Below are 27,715 nucleotides of genomic sequence, written 5' to 3' on the forward strand. Positions count from 1 at the left end.
TTTTCCTTTTTAATTTACTCTAATTTAATGAGTCACAATTGTATGTTTTATTTTTTAATTAATTAATTAATTAGTTAATTTATGGCCGCATTGGGTCTTCGTTGCTGTGCGTGGGCTTTCTCTAGTTGTGGCGAGCTGGGGTTACTCTTCGTTGCAGTGCGTGAGCTTCTTCCTCTTTTTTTTTTTTTTTTAACATCTTTATTGGAGTATAATTGCTTTACACTGGTGTGTTAGTTTCTGCTTTATAACAAAGTGAATCAGCTATACATATACATATATCCCCATATCTCCTCTCTCTTGCGTCTCCCTCCCACTCTCCCTATCCCACCCCTCTAGGTGGTCACAAGGCACCAAGCTGATTTCCCTGTGCTATGCGGCTGGAGGGGGAAGGGTAAGCTGGGACGAAGTGAGAGAGTGGCATGGACATATATACACTACCAAAAGTACACGGGCTTCTCATTGCGGAGGCTTCTCTTGTTGCAGAGCACTGGCTCTAGGCACGTGGGCTTCAGTAGTTGTGGCACCTGGGCTCGGTAGTTGTGGCTTGTGGGCTCTAGAGCACAGGCTCAGTAGCTGTGGCACACAGGCTTAGTTGCTCTGCGGCATGTGGGATCTTCCCGGACCAGGGCTCAAACCCGTGTCCCCTGCACTGGCAGGCGGATTCTTAACCACTGTGCCACGAGGGAAGTCCCTTGTTTGTTTCTTTTTCTTTTTAAATATTTATTTTTTTATTTGGCTGTGCCAGGTCTTAGTTGCAGCATGCGGGCTCTAGTTCCCTGGCCAGGGATCAAACCCAGGCACCCTGCATTGGGAGTGTGGAGTCTTAACCACTGGACCACCAGGGAAGTCCCAAATTGTGTTTGTTTTTAATTAAGGCTACTCTTTCCACTGGTACACTATATTCCACATCTCTTTACCTATTTAAAATAGTATTATACCAATTCTCTTATACAGCATCGCTATTCTCCTCCCGCTGAACTGTTCCCAAACAACGGATAAACATGTTTTTTTTCCCCATCTTTACGCCTTTTCCTCCCCAGCTACTATCTCATTCTTCCGCTCTCCTTAATAGCAACACTCCTCGAAAGAGTTTCTGTAATTTCTCTAATTCCTCTCTTCCCACATGTTCTTAAAAATATTCTAACGAGCCTTTCTAAACTACACTGAAACTGCTTTTGTCAAGGTCACCAATGACCTTTATGTTAATACAGCCAATGGTCAATTCTCAACCCTGAAATTATTAAACCTATGATCAGAATTTGGATCACTCCATACTTCCTGAAACACTTTCTTGTCTTCCAGAACACCATATTCTCCTACCTTATTGGTAGCTCCTTCTCAGTTTTCTTACTTTTTCCCTCTTCTCACTGAGCTCTCATTATCCAGGTCTCAATTATTAGAACCTTTTTATCTATACATACTCCCTCTCTTGATCGTCTCATCCAGAATCACAGTTGTAAATGCCATCTCTACTATGAACTATGAAAACTTCCAAATATGTTTAACTCATACCTCTAACCATGAATTTCAGACCTGAATATCTAACAAAATAAAAAATCTTTTAATTAAAAAAAAATCATGAAAAGGGGCCAAAAAAGTCAAACTGGAAAAATATTTATTACACATATGGTAGACACAGGGTTAATTTCCACTACATCCAAATAGGTTTTAAAACATCAATTAAAAAAAAGACCAATACCAAGGGAAAAATGGGAAAAGATCATGTAGAGAAAATTCACAAAAAAGCCATAAATATATAAAAGATGTTACACCTCTCTCATAATTAAATGCAAATTAAAATGAAACAATATCATTTTTTATTTGTCACATCGGCAAAGACTTAAAATTTTAATTAAGGGCAGGTTTGTCAAGGGAATATTATCTGGTGAAACTTTTTTGATAAAATCTATCAAATGTAAACTCTGTATCTGCTCTGAGACATTTTAATTTCTGGATATTTATTGTTGATATATTCACTCAAGTACTTAGAAATTATGTATGTTTTCAAAATCATTTTTTTGTAAAAACAAAACACTGAACACAACCTAAATGTGTTAAATAAATTTCTTAAATTATGGCATGTTCATATTGAATATTAAGTCATTGAAAAGAATGAATTAGAGATATATGTACTGACATGGAAAATTACACAAGATAAGACTATTAAGCACAGAAGAAAATCAAGTACTATGATCTGCTTGTTTGGTGGAGAAAACATATGTATTTGTATACACATAGAAAAAACTTCCAAGTACATATAATAATCTGTTAGGAGGGTACATTTCTGTACTCTTTGAAATTTTTGTTAAGAACGTGTATTACTTTGATAATAAAAATGACAGTCAAAAAAAAATAAGAGTTTCTAAAGCATAGAATTTACAACTTTCTTACTAGAATTTAATAACATAAAGCCAGTAATGTCTATATACACTCTTACCTGAATGGCATAAGCTGCTGAATCTTGAGCTCGGCTGTTATCTGCATATGCGAGGTAAGCTCTTGTTAGTTCCATCAATAATCCATAGGCAAAGTTTGCATCTTCTACTCCAGTCTCAATAAGAACAAGAAAAAATTACAGGATAATTTGTATAAATTTTCTTAAACTGTACCTCATTCCATGGTGAATTTAACTTAGTCGCCTAAGTGAATTTAACTTCGAAAAGGAAAGCTCAGTAAGGTGTAAACAAAGTTTGGTACCACGACTAAAATATAATCTGTAGCTAAGAAGCCAAATCTAAGGCTTTTCAGACTATTTATAAAGTGTTAGACTCATTCACCTTTTACATAAATCCAGCAATTTGCATTTTTTGTTTTTTAACTCTTAGAAAGAAAATTGTATGTATAGAATTTCCTAACTTGCATTCTGTAGAACCTTGGCCAACTGAAAAGCTCCAAAAAATAATTTTCACACACTCTTCTCTAGGAGATTCATAACGTTCCCCAATATATTAAAAGTTCTGTTTAATTTTGTTTTATAAGACTTCCCACACTCATTTGACTATGGAAACATTTTTATATACACACTATTAAAACACCCTGGGAATCAGTTTCCCATGGAGACACTTAGCAATTGTGTTTAAATAGTAAAATTTAAATAATTAATTAGATTTTAAGTATCTGTCATGATTAGGTTAGAAAGCTTATTTATTTATTTTTTTGTTTTTGTTTTTTATTTATTTTTGGCTGTGTTGGGTCTTCGTTGCAGCGCGTGGGCTTCTCATTGCGGTGGCTTCTCTTGTTGCGGATCACGGGCTCTAGGTGCATGGGCTTCAGTAGTTGTGGCACACAGGCTCAGTAGTTGTGGCGCACGGGCTTATTTGCTCCACAGCATGTGGTATCTTCCCGGACCAGGGATCGAACCTGTGCCCCCTGCATTGGCAGGCAGATTCTTAACCACTGTGCCACCAGGGAAGTCCCTAGAAAGCTTATTTAAAAGAACATAGCACACTAGACTGGACTCCAACTTTATAGTTTTTGGCTAAAGGTCTCTGCAATAGTATTAAGGAATAAACTCAGAAATTACCTAAATTGTCTAGTTTAGATCAAGCTGCCACTAAGGATAACCTGAATAGTTTCTTGTAAATGGAATATAGAAACCCCATTAGGACAGAGAACTCTTCTGGTCATTCCAAATTACCAAAACTTACCACAAATGTAAAATCTTTTCCTTGGGTTTCAGTGGTTGAGAAATCTAGCCGACCTGGATCTATTGCTCCCAATTCCCCTAAGCACTCCCCACAGAGCAACCGAGCTTGAGAGTTTGCATCTTGGCAACCTTTCAAAAGCACTGTCACCAACTGTGAAATAACAGGTTCCACTGTTTCACTATCTGTTGCATATCTGATCAGTTTTTCCTAAAATAAAAGTAGAAAGTTTATACATAACTTCTACAAACTAGTATATTGTCCTAACCAGAAAGCTTAAAAAAATTAAGGAATATCTGACAAATATTGACAAAATTAAATTCTTCAAAAATTAAATATCTTCAGTCTTTTCACCTAGTTTTTGCTGAGTTCACATAATATAGTCCACAATATGTTGTGGGATTAGAATCATTAAGTGTGCTTAAAAGTTTTAATCACTAATCCATTAAATAAACAGTTACTGAGTATTATTACATCAGTATACAGAAATAAGACAGTCTTATCCCAATGAGTTTACAATCTAAAGGGAAAATAAACATGCAAACAGATAAAATATCATACAATATGTACAATAACAAATATGTGTACAAAGTAAAGAAGAAATGAAGATGAAAAAGAGCTCAGAGTATCTTTTCAAGGATAATAGATATTTTAGTAAATAAGTCAATAAGGAAGAGCTATTAATTAAAATAAGAAAACTGGGCTTCCCTGGTGGCGCAGTGGTTGAGAATCTGCCTGCTAATGCAGGGGACACGGGTTCGGGCCCTGGTCTGGGAGGATCCCACATGCCGCGGAGCGGCTGGGCCCGTGAGCCACAATTGCTGAGCCTGCGCGTCTGGAGCCTGTGCCCCGCAACGGGAGGGGCCGCGATGGAGAAAGGCCCGCGCACCGCGATGAAGAGCGGTCCCCGCACCGCGATGAAGAGTGGCCCCCGCTTGCCGCAACTGGAGAAAGCCCTCGCACGAACCGAAGACCCAATACAGACAAAAATAAATTAATTAATTAATTAAAAAGAAAATCCTTAAAAAAAAAAAAAAATAAGAAAACTGAAGAGTGTATAAAAAGCTATTACAGGAGAAAAAGATACGGGAAAAGAGTCCTGTGGGGATGATTTAAAACAAAAGACGTAGGAAGAAAGAGGTAGGCTTTATGAAAAAATATGTTGGTTCAAGTAATCTTTTTTCATCTATCTACCGAGGATGCTGTAATGAAAAACTGTTAGGCGTAAGAAATGACTATTCTCAAGCCAGTTAGATTTAGATATTGCACCTGTGTGACCACTTTAGAACTACTTTGTTTACATAATTTTCCTTCTAGCAAAAGTAAAGCATATATGAGCATCTCAAATTCCATGTTAAAACTGTGATTCAAATTAGAATAATACATTTCAAAAGAAAAATAAAGACATTTTATGCCATCCAGAAACTTCAACATTAACTCATTTAAATAACATTACAGGTTAATTCAGGCATAAATACTTAAAATAGATGAACTAGTAACCAATAAACAGCAAAACTAATATAATTATAGACATATATTACCTTGTTAAAAGTAGAAAACAATAAGGAAAAGAACATTTTAGTTGGCAAAGATAAATGCAGTTCATACTCAAGACAATAAATACATGAACACTAAATGAAAGGTAACTTTAAAATATACTTCTCTCCTAAGTGCTTAAAAATGTTTTTACTTCACTTCTAGGTTAGATAAACTGGGTTTCATTTTTCAGCAAAAAATATTCAATTCCAAAAGAATTTATAAAATGAGTAGGTGTTCAATAAAGAAAGAAAGAAAGAAAAGAAAAAAAAATCCATGTTTTTATCATGTCCTAAATGTCCATATATACTTGGGTCTATTTCTAGACTTTCTATTTTTTTTCCCAGTGGTCTGTCTACTCATGTACCAGTATCACACTGTTATAATTATAGAGGCTGTAGAGTATATTAATGTCTGGGAGGGCTACTGAACTCCCATAGTTGCTTTTTTTTCAGATTTTTCCTAGCTATTTTTTACATGTTTGTTTTTCCATCTTAACATTAGTATGAACTTCTCTAGTTAAAAAAACAAACAACTTGGCATTTCTTTGGGACGGCATTAAATTTATAAATTATCCTAGGGAGAATTAAAATCTTTGTAATATTGAGTCAACCTACCCAATAAATAAGGGGTGTTTCCGTTTGTTTAAATCAATTACATTTTTGTGTCGTTCAGGAGTGTTTCAAAGTTTTCCTCTTACTGGTTTATACATTTCTTGTTATGCTTACTCCTAAGTATATTATCTTTTTCTGTTACTACTGTAAATAGGGTTTTCCAACAAGTCTTCTACCTGGTTATTGTTGCTATATGAAGATTATGATTTTTATATTCTCCTATCTTACTGAATTTGTTTGTTGTCTGAGCTAGTTTATTGATATTTTCTAGAGTTTTCCAAGTATATTAGCATGCCATCTGCAAATAGAGATAGTTTCATGTCTTTTCCAAATCTTATGCCTCTGAGTTTTCTCTTATCTAAATTCACTGGCCAATATTTCCAACTGAATGTTAAATTGTAGTGGAGATAATGAGCAAGCTTGCTTTCAGTGGGAATGCATCTTATTTCCCCATCAAGCGTGCATGCGTGCATGTGTGTATGTGTGTGCATGTGTGTATGCAGTATACATAAACACACATATGCATATGTATACATTTATAATATATTAGTACTATCCATTGATTCCTATTTTCTTTAGTGTTTTTATCTGAAATGGATGGTACAGTATGTCAAAGGCCATTTCAGCATTTATGAAAATAACAGTATGATTTTTTTCATTAATTCTATTATTAGTTCACTCACCATTTCCTCCCAACCTCCCAGCCCCAGGCAACCACTAATCTATCTTCTGTCTCTGTGGGTTTGCTCGCTCAGGAGTATATATATTCATAATGTATCGTCTTTGTAAGTTCCATATCTTCTATTGTATTTTTGTGAATTACGGCTTTTAGTATTATAAAGTACCCTTTTTTGTCACATTTAATACTTTTTGGTTTCTATTCTACTTTGTCTAGGGGCAGAATCAGAATTCCTGCTTTCTTATTTCAACTTAAAAAATTTGCTCACTCCTTTATTTTTAGCCTTTCTAAATAATTTATTTTATACGTGTGTATTACAAACAGCACAGAGTTGTTTCCTGCTTTGTAAGTCAATTTGTAATATTTTTTCTTTTAAGGTCTTTCACATTTATTAATATGACTGATATGCCGGGCCTCAATTCTATCAGTTTTTTAAAATTACAATTAGCTCCTAAAAATTAATTTCTTTTGGTATAGAAGAAAATTTATACTTTTGTTCTAGAGGTACCCTTTACACAAATACCTTTTATAATGTCTCTGGTCTCTTTATTTAACCTTCTTTAACTGTTTACCAGTTTTAAATAGTATATTTTGATTCCTAGTTGTTGCCTATGCAATAGTGACTAAGCTCATTTTATTTATATCTTAGTCTCTTCTTCTCCCATTTAAAAAATTGCATAATTTCTATTTTATTAAAATATATAGCATTTACATAGAATTCTCCCAAATTTGTCCCCACTGTTGTTTTAGTTAAATATATAACTAGTAACCATAAGTTCTTTTGCCAAAGTCTCCCCAGTCATCTCTTGATTGAGTGAAGCCATTCTCTAGCATACCTCTTAGGAAGAGCTTGCTTGTGAAACTCATATTTCTTCAATTCTTGTACGTTAAAACTATGTTTCTTATCTGTGATATTCTAAGGACAGCTTGGCTTATTCTTCGTGTCCCTTACATTTTTGAAAATGCTGCTATCCTCTAGGCTCACTCTGTATACTGCTGTTGAGAATTCTGATACTAACTTACTTTTCTTGCCCTTTTAAGTGATTTTTTAAAAATATTTTTTTACCTGTAGGTCCTGAAGATTTCTTATTATTAAAGTCTAAGATATGTCTCAGGGTTGACTATTCTGGGGTCAATGTTTGCAGGTACACAATGGATCCTTTCAATATGCAGACTTATTAGGTCTTTTATTTCCAGAAAATTTTCTTGGATTATAGTTTTAAATATTAATTATGTTCTATTGTTTTATTTTTCTTTTTTAGAAACTCTATTTGTATGTGAAATCTTTGCCAAGCTTCCATTTCACCTACTTCTTTGATCCTTTGTACTCCTTTCTCTAATCTCATTTTTGTTCTCTTGATTATTCTTCTGCCTTTCGTCAGTGCTCCTTACTAAAGTTTTAGTCATATATATTCTTCCCCCACGGTCCTTATAATTTAACCTTCATTTCTTCAACTTCTTCAGTTCAGTCACCTCTTGTTCCATATCTTGTTTTTTTATCCATTTCTCTTTTTAAATTTCTCACTTAACTTTTTTTTTTGGCTACGCCACACAGCTTGCAGGATCTTAGTTCCCAGACCGGGGGTTGAACCTGGGCCCTCAGCAGTGAAAATGTGGAGTCCTACCCACTGGACTGCCAGGAAATTCCCTTAATTCTTTTTTTATATCTGCAAATGCTCGCTTGAAATATTTAAATCAGGGTATAGTGCTAAGTCTAGTTTACTTATGCTTTATGATTGGTTTTGGGGGAGAAATTGTCATCAACCAAAGATTTAATTTTCATTTTCTGTTTTTGTCTTATAGTAACCTTGTGTATGTATAGAACATATATTTTTTTCTATTTATATTGTGGGCCCTTCATAATAGCTGTATGCAGTTAACAGTAAGGATTTTGTAGTAGCTTACAAGATTCTGATTTCGTAAGTACTCTTTTCTGTCAGCATAGTTCAGTGTAGTTTTTTTCATAAGTAGCTTTTATTGGCAGGAGAGTAGTATGGGGAGGTATATCTTTGATTTTGTGGATTTCTTTTTGTTTCTGCAGGACTCTTAAAATTCTCTCTCTTACTTTCTTCCTTCTGTTTACTACTCTCTCCAAAAAGTGCCTCCCCCTTCCTATTCTTTTACTTCTCCCCAGAGATAATGACTTCCAAAGACTGCAGCCTTAGGATCTACACACTTTCAGGTACCTTCCCTATAACCAATTCTCTGATGTACCACATCTTAGACCAACTTTCAGTATCGTTGCACCTAGAGTGGGATCGTCTCAGTTGGTGATTTTGTCTTTGCTTTATCATCATCCATAGTTCCTTCACTCCACTTTTTTTTCATAGGGTCTCCTCAGAATCTAACTGTTCTCAACACAAGCTTGTGGCAAGAGCTCCAGAGGTAGCTCTGCTGATTACAGGTAATTTGAAGTTCATAGTATTCTCAGTCTCACAGTTATGTGGAAGGTGTGACTTATGTGTGGTTTTATTTCCTCTCCTTTTTGCTATTTATGGCGTTTTGCAGGGTATACAGAGATTCACATTTAGACATCCACCATTATCCTAGGATAACTTGGAAGTCCCTAGCAGCTTTATTTTCAATGGGCTCATTCTCAGATTTGTAATTATTAGTAAATATATGTTCTTATTATTTATTCTGCATTGTCATCCAAGTTTATTTTGGTCTCAACACAAACAACTTGTCCTTCTGGGATTTCACCATAGGGATTCACTTCAACCTGAGCAGCATCAATTTTCAGAAAGTGGTTATATGGTTGCTTAGTTTGATCTATAGCCTGATTTTTTTGACATAGAAGTTAAATTTTTCTGCTATCCACTGAGCTTAGCTGTCCTATATTCCTTCAAATATGTATATTCCTCCTTAAAAGTAAGGAGTAGAAACTGTCATTTCTTTAATGTCAATGATCCTCTGGTGACTACCCTAGAGTACAGCACTTTTGCAAGGTCAGTCCATCAAAATAGTTACGTATCCAAGGCTACATTAGCCATCACCTTATTAACTGTCACACCATCTTTAAGTGTGCTTTATTACTACATTATACCAAATTATTTGTTTATACAGTTATACAACTTTAGATCTATTTTTAGATAAATACTGTCTTTCAATGCACTCCTAAAGTATCTTTTCCTCTCTCTGTGGCTAAGACTTGAACTTTTTAAAGAATATCTTTTGCATTTGTTCTTTCATGGACTCTCACAGCATCGCTACAAAGACTCTCTTGATCTCTAACCCTGTTATCTTACATCAGTTTCATACTCTGGTTATTGCTGTAGGTTCTTCTAGAGCTGCACTAAGATAGTCCAATAAGATAGCCACTATCCACATGCAGCTGTTTAAATTTAAATTAAGCAAAATTAAATCAAAAATTCAGTTCTTCAATCATACATTTCAAGTCCTCCAGAGAGTCACATGTGGCTAGTGGCTGCAATGCTTATACAGTGTAGGTGCAGAACATTTCCATCCTCACAGAAAATTCTTTTGGATAGCACTATTCAAGAACTTAACTGAACTGCTTTCAACTTTGATGTTACCTTCTTGCCATAGTTGGAAAAGAAACCATTTCCTTCTCTCTTTTTTCCTAGGTGTTTTGGGCCAGTATACTGACTGTATTATCTACTGATAATCTAGATCTAGTTAGGAGGGCGTGAAACCTACACTGAAGGAGATTCAAGGCTCCTCACATGTGGTAGGATCATCTCCATGTTGGCTGTTTCCCACACTGGTTACACAAGTGCACTGACTCTGAAGGACGTACTTGTTACCATCATGTATATCTTTTGTCCTAAGTAAACGCTTCCTTCTATCATGAAAACAAATACAACACAGTTTTGCAATTCACTAACTCCCGAGGGTCTTAGGCTCTCACATCTTATCATACGGGTTTTTTTTTTTTTAAGATTCTTTTGATGTAGACCATTTTTAAAGTCTTTATTGAACTTGTTACAATATTGCTTCTGTTTTATGTTTTCGTTTTTTGGCCGCGAGGCACGTGGGATCTTAGCTCCCCAACCAGGGATGGAACCCGCACCCCCTGCATTGGAAGGCGAAGTCTCAACCAATGGCCCACCAGGGAAGACCCATCATATGGGTTCTTGATATGCAAAAATGAATACTTCATTTAAAATTTTTCCCCTTTATAGATTTATAGTGATCTGGTATTTTAAATACCAATTCTCACTCTTACCAAGGTTAGGGATAATCTACATTATGTTGACAAGGAAAAGAATAAAGTTCACTGGTCCCATAAAAAAGGAAATTTAAAAATTTAGCTTCATTAAAACACAGTTAATTCCATCAAAATGTAAAATGGCATAATTACGGAAATTGTATATGGAAGATAGCTACAGGAAATTATATGAGAAAACTCACAGAAACTGCTGCTGTACAAACACATACAACCCTTCCTCAGGAAGATGCAGTAAACCTAAAATATAACTGCCAAATCATGACCCTTCAAAAACAACAAAAAAATATGCAAACCTCTTCAGCCTCAAAGGGTATCTCATGAATTACTGATTCTAAGTCATATCTGATAATCTTGGTAAAATAAAAATCACTTCTTTCATTGAACCTACTGAATCTCAAGCAAATACAGCAATCGGTCATCTTTTCTTTAAACTTCCAACCTTTCTTTTCTATAGCTCTTTAATTATATCTTAGTATACCTGATTTTTATACAAGGTTTCCTTCAAGCTTGTAAGAGCGTGAATACGAACATCTACATTTTCATGTTGAATTGCTTTCATGGATAGCTGAAGAGTTGTCTGAAGATCAGTACTCTCAGAGGTCTCCTATATAAAGAGCACAGAGAGATACACCTTATCAATTAACCACTTCAGGAACCATTTCAGAAGGCCTGTATTTCCTACATAGTTACCATTAAAGTAGTTAAACTGTACCCCAATTGAAAGCAGTTTTAAAAAATAATTTCTATCTCTTCCTTTGTATAGCATATGAACTTCTAGTAATTCTCAGGGAAAGGGATTTCATTCTAAAATCTTTAGATCTGGAGAAAAATTTTATTTCAACTAAAGAATTTACTTATCCAAAATAAATCCTTCTTGGTAAGAAAGGCAAGTTTCCCTTAATTTACGAAGGGCTACACAATAGCCTTGAACGAGGTCTACAGATTAAGCAGATAATTCACCCCTTATTTTGACTACTTACTTTCTTATGACTGATGATTTACCCAGTACAAAAGCATATAAAGTCTTCAGAATCAATCTTGCGATCTGTAGTAAATACATCTGCTACTCTGACCCAAGGTCAGGTATCCCACTTCCTGCCCTAAAATTCTATGGAATCACCACTAATATTTTTATAATTTCAGAGAGTTCACTGAACTTCAGGATGTTGGAACTACAGATGATTCCCCTTCTAAAGCTCAGAATCAGATCTGACACTTCCATAACATGGTTTGTAGCACAAAAAAATTGGAATCCTCCCACAGCTTTTTTTCTTTACTCAGAGTATGCAGCTACAGTCACTTCTTTTAGGGACTGTAAGTAAGAACATAGTGATCTGGGTAGTAAAGGCATAAGAACTGTATCCTTTGCTCTCAGTTCTATCTAATCCTATTAAATCTTTGATCTAGATGCTAAAACTTCCTTTTAAAAATCATGGACTCAAGATAGGATTATCTAGTCATCAGAAATTAGCCATCAGAATATGACTATAATATCCTTAGATATGATTCTAAAGAATCTCTACTCAGTGCTCTGGAACTTAGGCATAATTTTGTATCAATGATCTCCTAAACCATACATAAAAAATTAAATACCTTTCTGTATTCCTGTAGAACTGCTTTTATCTTTTTTAATTCTGGATGATCAGGTAAAAAATATATTTCATGAAGAAAATCTTGCACAGCATCCCTAATAGTTAGTTGGAAGAAAAAGAATTATTTGCCGAATATGAAATAAAAAAAAAATACAAAGCAGACGTTGAAACTAAGGCCAACTTAATTCACACTTGAAAGTGCTAGTTGACTGTTGACATGCAAAGTATTTTTCCTAACCATGTCTAGGATGTTCAGGTAATAGTGGCAAATAATCACATCTAACAAAATCACCCTGTGGCAGTCTGCTACATTGGTGGGCCTGAATAATCTCTATGTCTTGGTATATACTCCTATGTATAGTCACTTCATCTTCAATTTGGGCTAGGTGTGTGACTTGCTTTAAAAAACAGAATGTGGCAGAAGAGATGTTGGGCCTATTTGGGGCCAAAGTGTTAAAAAGGTCTGGAAGCTTCTGGTTTTGTCCTCATGAGAGTCCTGAGTCACCACGTAAGAAGTCTGGCTACCATCAGAGACAGGTTACATGGAGAGAGAGAGAGAAGCTCTGAGACTAAATGAAAGAGGGAGAAGCCCAGCCAAGTCTACCTGCTGGCTGACTGCAATGACCATTGGTAAGAACAGCCAAGGAACTGACCAGCTGAACCCAGCCCAGACTGCAAAATCATGAGTAAATAAAGATGCTTGTTGTTTTAAGACATTAGGTTTTGGAGTGGTGTATAACGCGGCAATACAAACCCAACCCCAAAACACAAATTCTCACAAAGATATACTAGAGAAAAATACGTAAGTAATTCTTACTGAGGCTACAATTTTTAACTTGCTTCAAATATAAAGCCCTAATATTTCTGGGTCCAAATAAAAGTGTTTCTAAATTCTAGTCTTCATTAACTCATGCAACAAACAGGTATTAAGTAACTACTATGTGCTACTATTTGCTAGAAACTGGGGATGTAACAATAAAGAAAGCTGCAGTAACTCCTTCACTCAGAGAGCTTAAGGTCTTCTATCTGGCAGAGTGAAAGAGAATTTTTTTATTATATGAAAAGGCAGAGAAATGATTCCTCTAAAATAAACAGCAAAGATATACTATTTGCATAATAATCCAAAAGGTATTTGAAAAGTGATCTAGATCAGTAATTATATTGTTCCATTATGTACAAAATACCAAAAATAAAAGTATTTTAATTGGGAAAAAACTCCATTAACCTTTTCTTCTATATTTTCTCCCTGATTGAACAGTTACTGAAAATAATTAATGGAACTGCAATAGCATAAGGATAAGTAAGTAAATAAATAGTACTTAAATCCTAATTTTTCAGAAGTAACTATGACATACAACAGTATGTGCAAAAATGGACAAAAAAAATTTAAGTGTATAGAAAGACATTCCAGGCTAAAAAGCAGCCTGAGTGAAAAATAAAAATGGGAAGGAGTAATGTATATTCTTGCATTAGCAGTCTGGATTGGCTACAGCCTTATATCTGCTTTGAAAAATCTTGGGAAATGATTTTAAGAAATAAGATGTGGCCAGATTTTAGAAAGCCTTGAATATCAAAATAAACACTTTGGAATTTATCAGCTAGGAAATGGAGAAAAACAGAATGTCTCTGTGCGCTGAAATGATACAGATAAAGAGATGTTTTAAAATATGAACAATATGAAGAAACATAATAAAATCTTAAAGGAAGGGAGGCTGGTTAAAAGGTTAATGTAATGAAGTAATAAGGGTTTCAACTAAGGTAAGCTGTAGAAAAAAAGTTATTAGCTCTCCTAATCTTTCTCATGCATTCAACTGTCTGCCTTTTAACTGTGAGAAGAAAGGTAATATTAGTCTCACCCCTTTCAAAATTGATGAAAAATAATTTTGAGTTATTGACCTACTAACTACTAAGCTTAAAATATAATAATAATAAAAGCCATGTCACAACTGAAAGAGCATCAGTTTGGTATGTATTGACTTAAAGCATGTCAATTACTTCTGTTTATTAACGGACTCTAAATTAAAAAGAATGTGAACAGTGCCACACTACCAACAGTAACCCTAATACCCTGAGACATAAAAATGCAGTAATAAAAAGCTGTTATCTTTATTAATTTCATTTACAATACCTGTTTTCAATTATGAGGTAGTGAAATATAGCTGCAGTTTCTTTAGGCTGGATGTGTATGAGAGGTAACAAAGCTACTATTACATGACTGAGAAGGGAGCCTAGATAAGCGTGATCCAGGCAACGAACAAAGCAGTCCCAAGCCCTACATGAAAAAACAAAAGTTAAAAGTCACATCATTTTTATTATTTGCAAAGCTTCATCAGTTAATTATTAGATGAACAAACAATGATACATACAAGCAAAAAGATTACAAGGCAGCTGTAAAAATGGAATAAAGATGAGTACTGTACACTCAAATAGAGTGATCTCTATAATACACTAAGTCAAAAAAGCAAGGTGAAAAACAATGCTTATAATATGCTATCTTTTGGCGCAGGGTTAACATGAAAAAAAAAAGTATCTGTGAGTAAGTGTGCATTTGCTTATACTTTTAGGAAGGGGGGATTATACAAAAATTAATAAAAATAGACACATCTATTTTTAGCAATTCAGGAATGAAGGCTAGATTCTCTGAGTGTAACTTGTTACACAAATTTGAATTTGGGACAAAGTAAATGTTTTATATGATTTTTAAATTATATAAAATAGAAGGAAAAAGCAACCTCTAAAAATTTTAAGCAAACTTAAACTGAACCTAATAATACCAAGTAGATGGCACAGCTATACAGGAAAGAATTATTTCACATGACTTTAAAACATATTCTTTTTAAAAATTCTTTTTAATATTCTTTTCCATTATGGTTTATCACAGGATTTTGAATATAGTAAAACATATTATTCTGACTGTACATCTCCAATCAAATATAGCCAAGAACAAAAAGAAACTTTCAGAAGCTTAAACTGCATTCAGTAGTTTTATTGTTAGCAGTATTACTGAAATTAAGTTAAATTAGCAATCAGCTAAATCCTACATGCCAAAATCTCAGTGGCCTAAAAGAAATGTGGAGAGGAGACTTAAGGGATGCATCTATTTGTAAGAGTTACTTAGGGGGTCAAACAACCAAATGTGTGACATGTGTATCTTATGTGGTTTCTAATTCAAGCAAACGAACATCTTTGGGAAAAAACATCTTTGAGACAATTGGGGAAAGCTGAATTTTAGATGATATTAAGGAATTCCTATTAGTTCTGCTAAGTATAATAATTTATGATGGTTATATATATATTTTTTTTTAATTTTTATTTATTTATTTATGGCTGTGTTGGGTCTTCGTTTCTGTACGAGGGCTTTCTCTAGTTGCGGCAAGTGGGGACCCCTCTTCATCGCGGTGCGCGGGCCTCTCACTATCGCGGCCTCTCCCGTTGCGGAGCACAGGCTCCAGACGCGCAGGCTCAGTAGTTGTGGCTCACGGGCCTAGTCGCTCCGTGGCATGTGGGATCTTCCCAGACCAGGGCTCGAACCCGTGTCCCCTGCATTGGCAGGCAGATTCTCAACCACTGCGCCACCAGGGAAGCCCCTATATATTTTTTAAAATGTCCTTATCCTCTAGATACATCTGCGGTATATTTAGAAGTACAATGATATGATACTGGGTTTTCTTTAAAACATTCCAAGTAACAATAAAAAAGGTAGAGGTGGAAAGATTAAATAAGATTAACAATATTGATAACTACTGAGGCTGGGAAACGGGTATATAGGGGTTCATTATATTATTCTATTTCCTAGTATATTAAAATACTTCACAGAAAAATGTTTTTAAAGAAGGAAACACATTCCCTTTTCAATACAAATAGCCTTTCTGTCTTAACTATTTCTTATTTCTGGTTTGAACCCAAATTCCCTCAAAGAGATAAGAAATCAAGTTAGTGCTATTGGGAAATGCAAAAAATCTAACGAACTCAGGCAGTCATTTACCTGCAACACAATTCAGGAAAATCATCCTTGAAACGAAGGCCAGTTCTCAGCGTGGTCATCATCTTCACCCTCACAGAACTGACATGTTTGTGTCCCATTAATTTCATCAAAGACATCAAACTGTTCAAGGCCTATAAAGTAAGCAGGGCTTCAAAATAAAGCCATTAAGAAGCTGGCAGGAGCAGATGAGCCCTAAGGACAAGTGCTTCCCACACTAATCTCAGAGTACCTATTCTCTGGCAACACAAGGTCTAATAAATGTTGGCAGTTTATTTTGTCCAAGTGCTTATGTAAGAGTTATGAATTTGAAAAACACAAGTTGAGTTCTTTTTTTTTCCCTCTTTGAAGGTGATTTGTTATTTTGGTTCTGGTGGTCCTCTTAAGCAGTAATTTTCAAATTTATTAAGAACATAATACCTACTGTTTAATCTTCTTCATATCCATCCCGAACTGCTATGCAGCACATGCATTTTTGTCCTAATGGTACTAAATTCAACATGCTCTAATTTAGTAATAGAACAAATAGGTAACTAATGACATACTCAGAAAATAATACACACATTTTTATTGGTGTGGAATACAGAATCAGACTTGTATGAATAGCTCCAGATTCTAATGAAGGGGTAAAGAAACTCTCCAGTCAACCTTAGCTATGTGCCAAAATATGCAAACTCTTTATGATTTAAAACAAACTTTAGTTTTCTTAGTTTTGAGGTTATTCTCTCACTTGGGATAACAGTAAGAAAGATTTCACATAGATAGAAGTTATTTGGGGGATTAAATTTACCAGTTGACACCAAAAGGACAAGTATTGGTTGCTGAAATTTTTAGAGGTTAATTAATTAAGAGAAAGGGAGTACAGACTGAAATAAAATCTTCCCTTCATGGGCTTTTATTATAATTTTACTGACTGAAGAGTGGAGACCAATAAAAAGGGAAATTTAATCAGTATCTAAAATTCTATCCCAATCTACAGACAAAAATTTCCAGGGGTGACCAATTGTGACAGCAATCATAAGGAAATTTCACTGTGCCAAATGCATTTAAACATACACTGACAAATACTGAAGTTACTTTACTTTCTGTAACTTAACATTTTTGGTATTCAAAAGCACCATGGGCCATGACTCACATGAGACCAATTTGGGCCAATGCATTCAATAATGCAACTTCTGTTTGAGCTATCAGGGAGTGCTGGTCTCTTTTCTTCCCACTGAGCTAGATGTTGTGACAACGTGAGCCTGAAGCTGTTGGGGCCATCACCTAGCACTTAAGTTAGAGCCAATCCAAAGGAATATGAGCTAAGTGGTTAATTCTGATAACACCATGTCCAAAATCAAGCTATGCTCGAAGCTATATTATCCTTACACTTTTAGTTACAGAGCCAACAAATTCCTCTAAGCCAGTTTGGGTGAGTTTTCTGTCCCTTATAAACAAAAGAACAGTAAATGATATAATTTTTCTTTTTAGATTCCCCGAAAGCTTATGTGAGTTGTTCAGGAACACAGAATATCATGTGTTTGATTATTTTTCATCTTTGAATGTTTGCAGCTAGAAGGAGAAGTCATGTCTCCTGCATATTCTATATGAATTCTGTTCTGGCACTTTGCAACTCAACTATCACCACCTACCATTTTCTTATCTTCAATGCCAACACTGGAGCTCAGTAACTGCATGTTAAAAAAGGCCAAGATGCCCAACAACTTGGGTTGCAAATAATCAGCCTGGGGGGGGAAAAAAAAAACCCACATAAAAAAGGTACTACATAAGTTTTATACAGATCAAATTTCATAAACCAACAATTTATTTAGATTATTTCTATTTTATCTAACTACATAGAATATTGGAAATAAACAGTTGGTGAATTAAATTTTTCCCAAAGCATATATTTTCACATGTAATACTTTAAAAATTAGTGAAACTGATTTACAATCAAAATATGATTAAATAGTACTGTACAGTGAGAAAATCATAAGCTTTTGAATTACAGTTGAGCTACGGTGGGATTCTCAGGATCTGACTCATGTCAGCATCCAGAGTGGAGAGGATATTTATCTTAAGGAGAAGAAGAATAGAGAAAGACAAGTGAATGTCCTTATCTAGAGCATTTAGAGCTAAGGTGGACAAAAAAAAAAGTACTTGATTAAGGAACAGGTACCCTGCCAGAATGAAGGTCTGACATAGAGGTCAATATCCCCTGATGTAATAGTAATAAAGGGGTACAAGCCTTGGGTATCAACAATTACAGGTTAGGTATCACTGTCCATGGCACTTTGGGTCTCCTGAAGTGGACAGGGTTAATTCTTTCTTGAAAAAGGGTCCTAGAGGAGAGGGTATGCACTTTAAATCAGCCAAACCTGGGTTTGAATCCCAGTTTTGACCCTTCCTAGTATTTGATGCTGGATAAGTTACTTAGCTCCTCTGGGTCTATAAGATGGGACAATGAAAGCACCAACTGCATAGAGTTGTCGTAGAGATTAAATAAAATAACACGTGTTAAGCACTTAGAATATAGTAAAGTGTTAAATAAACTTAAGTTAGTATTATTAAAAACTGGGAATGTGAGTACTCTGCAAAGAAGAATTTTCCCCCCTTTAAAAATCTTTATGTATAGGCAAGAAAAGGGACCAAAAAAAAAAGGCGGGGGTGCTGGGGAGAAGTAGCAATTAGAATATTTTCCAACTCCAGGAGAAAGTTGCATTGTTTGGCATTGAGGCACCTAATTTAAGTATCTCTAGGTTACACACACTGCCAGGCTGGGGTCAGGGGGCAGTAAGAAGGGTGTGCACTACCTCACAGTAGAGAGGAAATTAGGTGTCCAACACGTTCTCCAGGTTAGATGTTGGGATAAACATTTTTTCTCTTCCAAAGCACAGAGAATCACCTGTTCTACCAAAGCTTAAAATTACATTTAATTTACAAACTTCTGATTTGGATTAAGACTCAACTTAGGTTTAATAAGCCATAATTCACTAATCGCATGGTTCCAGCCCATTCTTAAATGAAAAGCAGATATAGATGATACTCACATAGTCTGTGTCAACATTCTAATTTTAAAGCTCTTACATTTAGACAAATAGTTCGTTCATCTGCCACTCACCAAATATTTATTATGTATGCCTAGAATACTGTGCCAGGTGCAGGTGTATGAGATAAGCTCTCCCTACTAGCTTACATGGGACACTGATATGAGAAGAAGACATTAAACAAGTAAATACGTGCATAAGGTTGCGACAAGTGCTATAAAGAAATAAACATGATAACATGAGAGAGAACTGGGATGAGGTGATCAGGAACTTAGATAGGGTGATCAGGAAACTCTGAGATCTAAAGAATGAAAAAGATCCAGGATAATATTCCAAGTAAAGAAACTACGTACTGCAAAGGCTGTGAAGCAGGAAAAAACTTGACATGTTTAAGAAACACAAACAAAACAATGCTGAAATACAGGGAGAAAGGAAGATAAAAGTTGCACAATATGAGGGTGGAAAGATATACAGACCACGTACAGCCTTATAAGAGCAATGAAAACAATAGAAGGAATTTAGACAGGGGATAATGTGAGTATAAGTTGTAAGAAGAGTACTTCAAATGCTGTGTAAATAACTGATTAAAGATGCAGGAAAGGAAGAGCAAAAGGAGAGAACTGTTAGGATGTTTTTACAGCATTCCTGGAGAAAGATGATGGTCACCTGTATAAGGGTGGTGGCGGCAGAGATGGAAAGATATATTTTGGGGCTAGACTTGAAAGAACTTGTTGAAACTTAATTTTAAAGGATATAAGAAATGAAGGGCTCATGAATACCTTCCAGGTTTTGAAGCAACTGAGCTTCTAGGTAGACACTGGTACCATTTCCTGAGAAGGGAAGATTGTGAGAGAAACAGGTTAAAGGGAAAATAAAGATTTTTTAATGGACATGTAATGTTTGGACTTGTTTGAGATGCTTAAAAGACGGACAAATAGAGATTACAAAGAGGAAGCTGGACAGTCTCTATCTGCCATCTTCCCTCATCCTCAGATCCATTCTCTGCTCTTTTCTGCCTTGCTATGTGCCTAGGAGGCTAACCAGATTTCATCACTCACGATATCTTTCCCTCTGGCTTCCCACTAAATTCAGTCAACAGGAGGCACCAACAAGGGAACAAAGGGCAGGAGGAGAGAGTGTGGTATTTATACTTCCTGCTCTCTCTGCGTTGTGAGGTGGTTCTGGCAGTGGTTATATACAATGAGAGCCCTTCCCCCGCACCATGGTTCTAGCTCTCAACCAGGCTCTGGTAACTCCATTTCTTCCTGCCCAGGACTAAGGGGAGCATATGTTTTCTGCCGTTTCTAGTCCCTGGGTTCCTTAACATTCCCTGCTGGTTCTCTTAACCTTGCCCATATCAATGAAAATAGTCCCTTCATTAAATTCTTTTCAGTGAAACATTTTTGTGTATGCCATCTGTTTCCTCCCAGGACCTAACTTGCATAAGCCCAAAAGTCCAAAGCTCAAGAGAGGTCTGGACTAGAATTTCCACTATGAAATCAACAAAACGTAAATCTTATTACAGGAACAGATGAATTCAGATTCTCTCTCATTTAAAGAGTGAATATTTATAGAGAAAAAGACCCAATTACACAGCACTGAATCAATCTAACATTTAGAGGATAAAGTAGATAAAGTAAAGATTAAGAATGAGTGGACAAAAAAAAGAAAAAGAAAAGAATGAGTGGACAATCAACAGATGAATGGATAAAGAAGATGTGGTACATATATACAATGGAATCCTACTCAGCCATAAAAAAGAATGAAATAATGCCATTTGCAGCAACATGGATGAACCAAGGGATTATCATACTATGTGAATACTATGTGAAATAAGTCAGAAAGAGAAAGACAAATACCATATGCTATCACTTATATGTGGAATCTAAAATATGACACAAATGAACTTTATCGACCAAACAGAAACAGACTCACAGACATAGAGAACAGACCTGTGGTTGCCAAGGGGGAGGGGTGGGGGAGGGATAGATTGGGAGTTTGGGATTAGCAGATGCAAACTATTATATATAGAATGGATAAACAACAAGGTCCTACTGTATAGCACAGGGAACTATATTCAGTATCCTGTAATAAACCATAATGGAAAGGACTATGAAAAAGAATATATATATGTTAACTGAATCACTTTGCTATACAGCAGAAATTAACACAACATTGTAAATCAACTATACTTCAATAAAATAAATTTTTAAAAAAAGAATGAGTAGACAGTGAAGCAAAAAGAAAATCAAGAAAATGCAGTGTCACAGATGCCACATAAGAAAGGATGGTCAGTTGTACTGAATGCTACTGGAAGCTGAATAAGATAGGAAAAGAGAAGTGACCATTAGATTTTATAGCAGGAAGACTGTTTTTGACCTTGACAAGATGAGAATTTCAGTAGAATATTTAGAACAGAGTCAGGCTAGAATAAGCTAAAGAATGAATGGGAAATGAGAAAGCAGAGATAGAAATCTCTCAAGATATTTCGCTGATAGTCAAAATATCAGCAAAATATCAGCAAAATTTGAGTCTCTTGAAAGAATGAAAGCAATCAAAAGAAGAAATAGTAAGCCTCAGGATTTATGTTTTTTCAGGTGAAGAAATAAAATAGTAAGATGATTTCAGATACAAATTTAAGACAAGGAAAGACAAAAAGGAATAACATATTTTCTAACTTATCTTAAATCCAACAATGGATTTAAATATAGTTAGAAGTGATAAAGTTAGCATGTCATGCCATGGAAGGGGTAGTGGGGGGAGCTACAAACGCACTCCAATCTACAGTGAAAAAGCGGTGAAGAAAAATGAACATTTTTACCCAATGAAAAAATAAAATCTAAGATCATTTGAAAATGCATATTTTTCAATGCTAATATGTATGCTGTGACCATGCAATTTAAATCATCACCCTTTTCAAAATAAAAATCCCAATTGAAAATTCAAATAAATCTCTAGCATTTGGAAAATATATAAAACACCTGTTTCTCCAATTTCATAATTAAGCTACAAAAAGGAGAAAAACCAAGCAAAAAACCCATACAACATATTCCTTACCATTAGTTCGGGTGACGTGATATCTCTTGGGCCCTGATATGGATCATCACTAGATGCAAATGAGGCAAGTATCGACAAACCATTGAAAACCTGTTGATAGTGTTCTCCAATACGTAGCAATAATTCATTATGCAGTCCTTGGAAATCTTGTCTCAACAGACTCCCGAGTTCAATTTCTGTTTCATTCTAACCCAAAGACATATTTCAAAAATTTTTTTAAAAAGGGTTTTTTTTCTCCATACTAATATCTTGGAAATAAGTATACTGATTTTAATACACTATTAGTTAATCAGGAGCTCTAGATCAGGTGACAAGAATTACTAATGATATAAAAGAGTCATTGGAAAAGGATTCTGACCTTGATTTCTCCTGGTAGGTCTGCCATGGGTTACAGGTAATGAAAACAAGTGATCAGACTTTATTTTGAAATAAAAATTTAAAAAGGGAGTCTAGTTTTCTATAAAGGTTCAAGATGTCATCCACTCATTATTCATGGAAATGTAACCCTGACAGGAAAATCAGTGGCTCAGAGCACAGTCTTTCTGCTCAGACTGCTGATATTTAAATTCCAGCTTTATCATTTATTAGTTGTGCTGTGACTTAGATAAGTAACCTAATCTGACCTTTCTCTGCCTTAGTTTTCTCATCTATCAAATGGAAAAATATTACTTTTATCTCACTGGGTAACTGAGGAGTTAGCCAAGTGAAATGATCCATAAAAATTGTTTAGCAAAGTTTCTGACATGTAGTAAGAAGCACTGAAATGTTATCATCATTCCACCTTTACAATAAAGATTTTCTTTCTCAAATTGAATAAATACACTCAATATTCAAAAAGTCTCATGTGGAAAGAGATCCATAGCTGGCATATCATGAAATATGTGAAATAAATTAACATCAGAGAAAAACAGTAGAGTTACATATGCATATCTGACAGGTTATCTTGTTCCCATGTAGCCTCTTATTCCTCAGATATTGTTGCTACTATAACACCAAAAAAAGAAGCACAAGCTATAATTTTAAATTTGAAAACTAGCAAGAAACTGGGCCAAACTGTAATCAGAGCACTAAGTAACTAAACTCAGAGCTGACATTGTACTACAGTTGAAGGATACTGCCTCTTCCAATAGATGTAATTACTTGCATATCATTAGTCATTTTACAGCTCCAATCAATTAATAAATTCTAAAATGAAATTAGCTGGGACTTCCCTGGTGGTCTAGTGGGAAGGACTCCGTGCTCCCAAATGCAGGGGGCCCAGGTTTGATCCCTGGTCGGGGAACTAGATCCCACATGCATGCCACAACTAAGAGTTCATGTGCTGTAAATAAGAAGCCCACATGCCGCAACTAAGAAGTCTGCACGCTGCAACTAGGAAGTCTGCATGCCACAGTGAAGATCCCGCATGCCCCAACTAAGACCCGGCACAGCCAAAATAAAAATAAATAAATAAATAAAATTTAAAAAAAGTAAAATGAAATTAGCTGAGAATCTGATCCACGAATGGATGACTACCTATCATATACCATTATGGTAAAACAATCAAAGAATATAACAAAAGAATAATTCTATTTAATACTCTCCTTTGGCCCAGGGCAAAGCTTATTTACGTACCATTTGAACTTATAGTACCCTAGGATAGACTATAAACTACAGATAGACTATAAACTACTCACTCTATTTCCTACAAGAATGTCACAACAGCTTTCCTATAATGCTAATTTAAACAAAAGAGTAAAATACAAACAAATATTCAATTACCTTTAGATAATGAAGGGCACGTTCTAATTCATCCTTGGAACAGGAACAGACCAAATGTGAAAAAATATACTTGAAATTATTTATTAAAATCTCTCTACGATTGACATTTAATTGTTTTCCTAAAGTTCGAATGAGAGCAGAAGCTGCAGGGCTGGCTTTGGCAGCAAGGTCAGGTAGCAGAACTTGTAATGTTCTCTGAAAAAGAAACACTACAATTACTAAAAAGTACATTTGTCCAGGTGATAAAATATTCATATAAGCTATGTTCAAAAATAATTAAAAATGCCACACAAATTTGGAGTCCACATATAACATATCTGAATTCAGATATACCATTTATTCATTCAACACATATTTAACGAGCATCTACTATGATTCAGGCACTTCAGATACAGCAGTGAAAAAATAGACAAGGTCCCTGATGGCACAGAGTTTACACTGCAGAGGGGGAGAGACAGACAATAAATAAGCTAATGTACAAGTAGCAAAGAAAATAATTTCTCATGAATATGTGTTAAAATGTACTCATGCGTTTAAGGCAGTGGTTCCAAGCCTGATTTATTATTTGACCTAACTATAGTATTTAGACAATAAGCAAGAGTAGCCATAAATACAATATTTTTAATTTTTTAAATTAAAACGTTGATGCTGCAATATTAAAGAAAACCTTTTTAACACACCCACCATTCCAACATGGCAACAAATCTACTTTGATTTTGGTCTGTTTCCTTTAAGATCTCATTCATAAAATAATACACAAAATTCCAAACATAAAATGGTTGGTCTTTCATTTATTATGTATCTAATGAACAACTACTACATGTCAGCCACTATCCTAGGCACTGAAGATGTGACAGCAAATAACACTCAGGCCCTGCCCTCAGAGACACTTAAACCTTATTTGTGTTATGCCTTTCAACTTAATATTAATCCTGTAAGACTGTTATGACATTATAAGGTAGTTTCTCTAAAGTATTTATAATTATTATGTTAAGGTACATAATATTCTAGGACCTAAATATTAGACACTTAGTTTCTTGTCTGGGTTTTGTCTATTTGCTACTTGGAAAATGTTGCAATAAACATCTGTGCTTTGGGGTTCCCAGATGGAACTACTGAGGGAAAAGGTAAAAATATCTTTGTGGTCCTCAGTGTATAGTATCATATTTCCTTCTAGGATTTGTCCAATTTACATGCAATTTAAGTTTGTTAAAATATGATAATACTGTAGAGGAAAATTCTGCATGGATCACTATTATAATATTAACTAAGAATAATAAACTTTGCCTTCGGGAAAACGTAAGAAGATAATCTACACCATCCATCTTTCAAACCTCAGCCGCACTAATGACTTTTCAAAGGCTTCCCAAACTACTCCATACTACAAACTCTATCATCTGAATTCACAGGTCATCTATAGCACTAGTTTGTACTATATTACTTCAACTCCTTAGGGGTAGGTAAGATCATATTAGACTTTCCATTATCAATGGAACCAATCATAGCACTAAAGACATAAGGGCTCAGTAAACTGAATTAATTAGCATTAATTAAATAGTATGAACCTTTCAAGATAGCTAACTTTATAGAGCAATGACTCAAATCACGTATTTCACTTTTATAACATAAGTAATATTATCATATCAAAGTCAAAGGAAAACATGCAAATTTGAAAATCTATGGTCTACATTATACTTGCCAGATTTTCTTTAAAAAAATCTAGAATGGAATAAACACAAAATATTAAATTGAAAACCTCAATTAAGTCAACCATACTTTGCAACTTACAGTAAGGAAACGATTAAGATCAGGAAAGTCAAAAACATTGGCAATTTCAGACAAGGTATTTAAAGCCATTTCTCTCTGGTGAGCCACATCTTGTTTCCTCATCTCAGCATTCTGGCATGGAGTACTAGGAAGCACTGTCATCTGACTGGAGTGGAGGGATTCTACCAAAAACTAAAGCAAAATGATTTATTAGTTTTCACACAAGGAAGAACATTTAACTAATATGTTTTAAGTTAACATAAAGGACGGTATCAGACAGTGTTCTAAACATATTACCTAAATTAGTTCATTTAATTTTTGTAACAACCTTAATGAGGTAGATTATGTACATACGCCCTTTTACAGATGAAGTAACCAGGCTTAGTTAAGAAACTTGAATATCTTGCTAAGGATTACACCACTAACACAGTGCAAAGCCTGTATTTTAACATATCCTTACTTTTCAGCCTTGAATCAATCTTTTTTAAAACAAAGTGCCTTATCCATAATATCAAGGCATAAAAAAGTTTATTATCACTAAAAGAAAGGCTAATACAGAAAGGTTTCTCTTAACAGATTAACAATAGAGCGTAATAATTATTATAAGATGATTTTTCCCCTCTCCCATTTATAAACAATATCTTCAGACCAAGATACGAAAATATAAAAATGATGAGATTTAGGTTCTTTTAAATAAACCATTTTTAAAAATACCTCTTTTTTAAAGCAAGAAAAGTAAAACATATATGTGTTCTTTTTTTAACTTTTGCAAAGTAATGCTATTTCCTATAGTCAAGGTCAATGCTGACTCTCACCTGACAGATGGGTTTCTTATACTGGCTGAAAAAGTTTTGCAGTTTAACACTTTTAGCTGCAACCAGAGCTCTTATTTCTGTGTATGCTGCTCCAGAGACAGATGCTGACTTGGATAATAAACAATGCAATAAGTGCAAGAGTGCAAAAGGTACCAAATCCCCTTTTGCTGCCCTAAAATTATTAAAAAAAAAAAAGTTATCATCAATGTTTTGAAAATAAATGGAAATCCACAAATAAATGCATACTGATATCACACTTCTTCCTATAACATCACATCTCTCATATCACCATTTCTAACAGCAGGCAAACAAAAAAGGAAAATGGCCAAAATAAATAAGGAAGTATACAATAGCTGCCAAACATACCTTCCAATATCTCCTGTTGTAAGAATCAAGGTATCCTTCAACTCATTATTTCTTGAGATCTGAGCATGTGTATATGCTTCTTTCATTCTTAAGACAAAAAGCTAGACCAATAAAATTAACTAGTTAAAGAAATTTTTAAAGCCAGGTTTATGAAAACACAGAAAAATAAAATTTAAATAAAATAAAATTTAAATAAAATAAAATAAATAAAATACAAATAAAAATAAAGTAAAATAAAATAAAATTTAAATTTAAAATAAAAATCACCAACCTCTTTTATAAATCCATCTTCAGCATCCAAGGATTCCAATATATGCTTGATATTTCCACTAAAAGCCACTCTAACATCCTTGTCTGGATCTTCCATTAAATTTAATAAAGTTCCAAGAACCATTTTTACATTTGTTTCATCTTCTCTAAAATCAAGGTGCTTACAAAGATGATACAGATTATCTATGAAAGCTAAAGGGCAAAAGCATATAATACTTAATTTAACACAGTAAACAGAAAAGTTTTACTATAAAAATACTGTCAATAAATAATATACTACAAAGAATGCTAAGTTGTCTTATAAAGTCAATATTTAGTGTTTAAATTTGTAAAGCACACAGAATTGTGGAGGATTAAAACGAATAAATACTGAGTACTTATAAAACTGAATACTTATAAATTTAAATTTAC

At 34.6% G+C, this 27,715-nt stretch overlaps 1 protein-coding gene across 3 annotated transcripts in view; it reads right to left on the minus strand.

Moving 5' to 3' along the window:
* Positions 1 to 27,715, minus strand: part of ATR (ATR serine/threonine kinase) — a 106,853-nt gene that overhangs the window by 59,791 nt on the left and 19,347 nt on the right. For all 3 annotated transcript variants that reach the window (XM_057545798.1, XM_007188080.2, XM_057545799.1), the window contains exons 11-23: positions 27,306 to 27,496; positions 27,035 to 27,135; positions 26,669 to 26,840; positions 25,875 to 26,045; positions 24,087 to 24,281; positions 22,326 to 22,511; positions 17,874 to 17,966; positions 16,243 to 16,373; positions 14,386 to 14,529; positions 12,259 to 12,352; positions 11,144 to 11,269; positions 3,648 to 3,854; positions 2,438 to 2,551 (exon numbers count right to left, since the gene is read on the minus strand). In XM_057545798.1, the coding sequence (XP_057401781.1) occupies positions 2,438 to 2,551; positions 3,648 to 3,854; positions 11,144 to 11,269; positions 12,259 to 12,352; positions 14,386 to 14,529; positions 16,243 to 16,373; positions 17,874 to 17,966; positions 22,326 to 22,511; positions 24,087 to 24,281; positions 25,875 to 26,045; positions 26,669 to 26,840; positions 27,035 to 27,135; positions 27,306 to 27,496 (1,925 nt within the window). The remainder of the gene's footprint in view (positions 1 to 2,437; positions 2,552 to 3,647; positions 3,855 to 11,143; positions 11,270 to 12,258; positions 12,353 to 14,385; positions 14,530 to 16,242; positions 16,374 to 17,873; positions 17,967 to 22,325; positions 22,512 to 24,086; positions 24,282 to 25,874; positions 26,046 to 26,668; positions 26,841 to 27,034; positions 27,136 to 27,305; positions 27,497 to 27,715) is intronic.

This window comes from Balaenoptera acutorostrata, chromosome 4 (genome assembly GCF_949987535.1).
Source record: "Balaenoptera acutorostrata chromosome 4, mBalAcu1.1, whole genome shotgun sequence".
Classification (NCBI taxonomy): Eukaryota; Metazoa; Chordata; class Mammalia; order Artiodactyla; family Balaenopteridae; genus Balaenoptera; species Balaenoptera acutorostrata.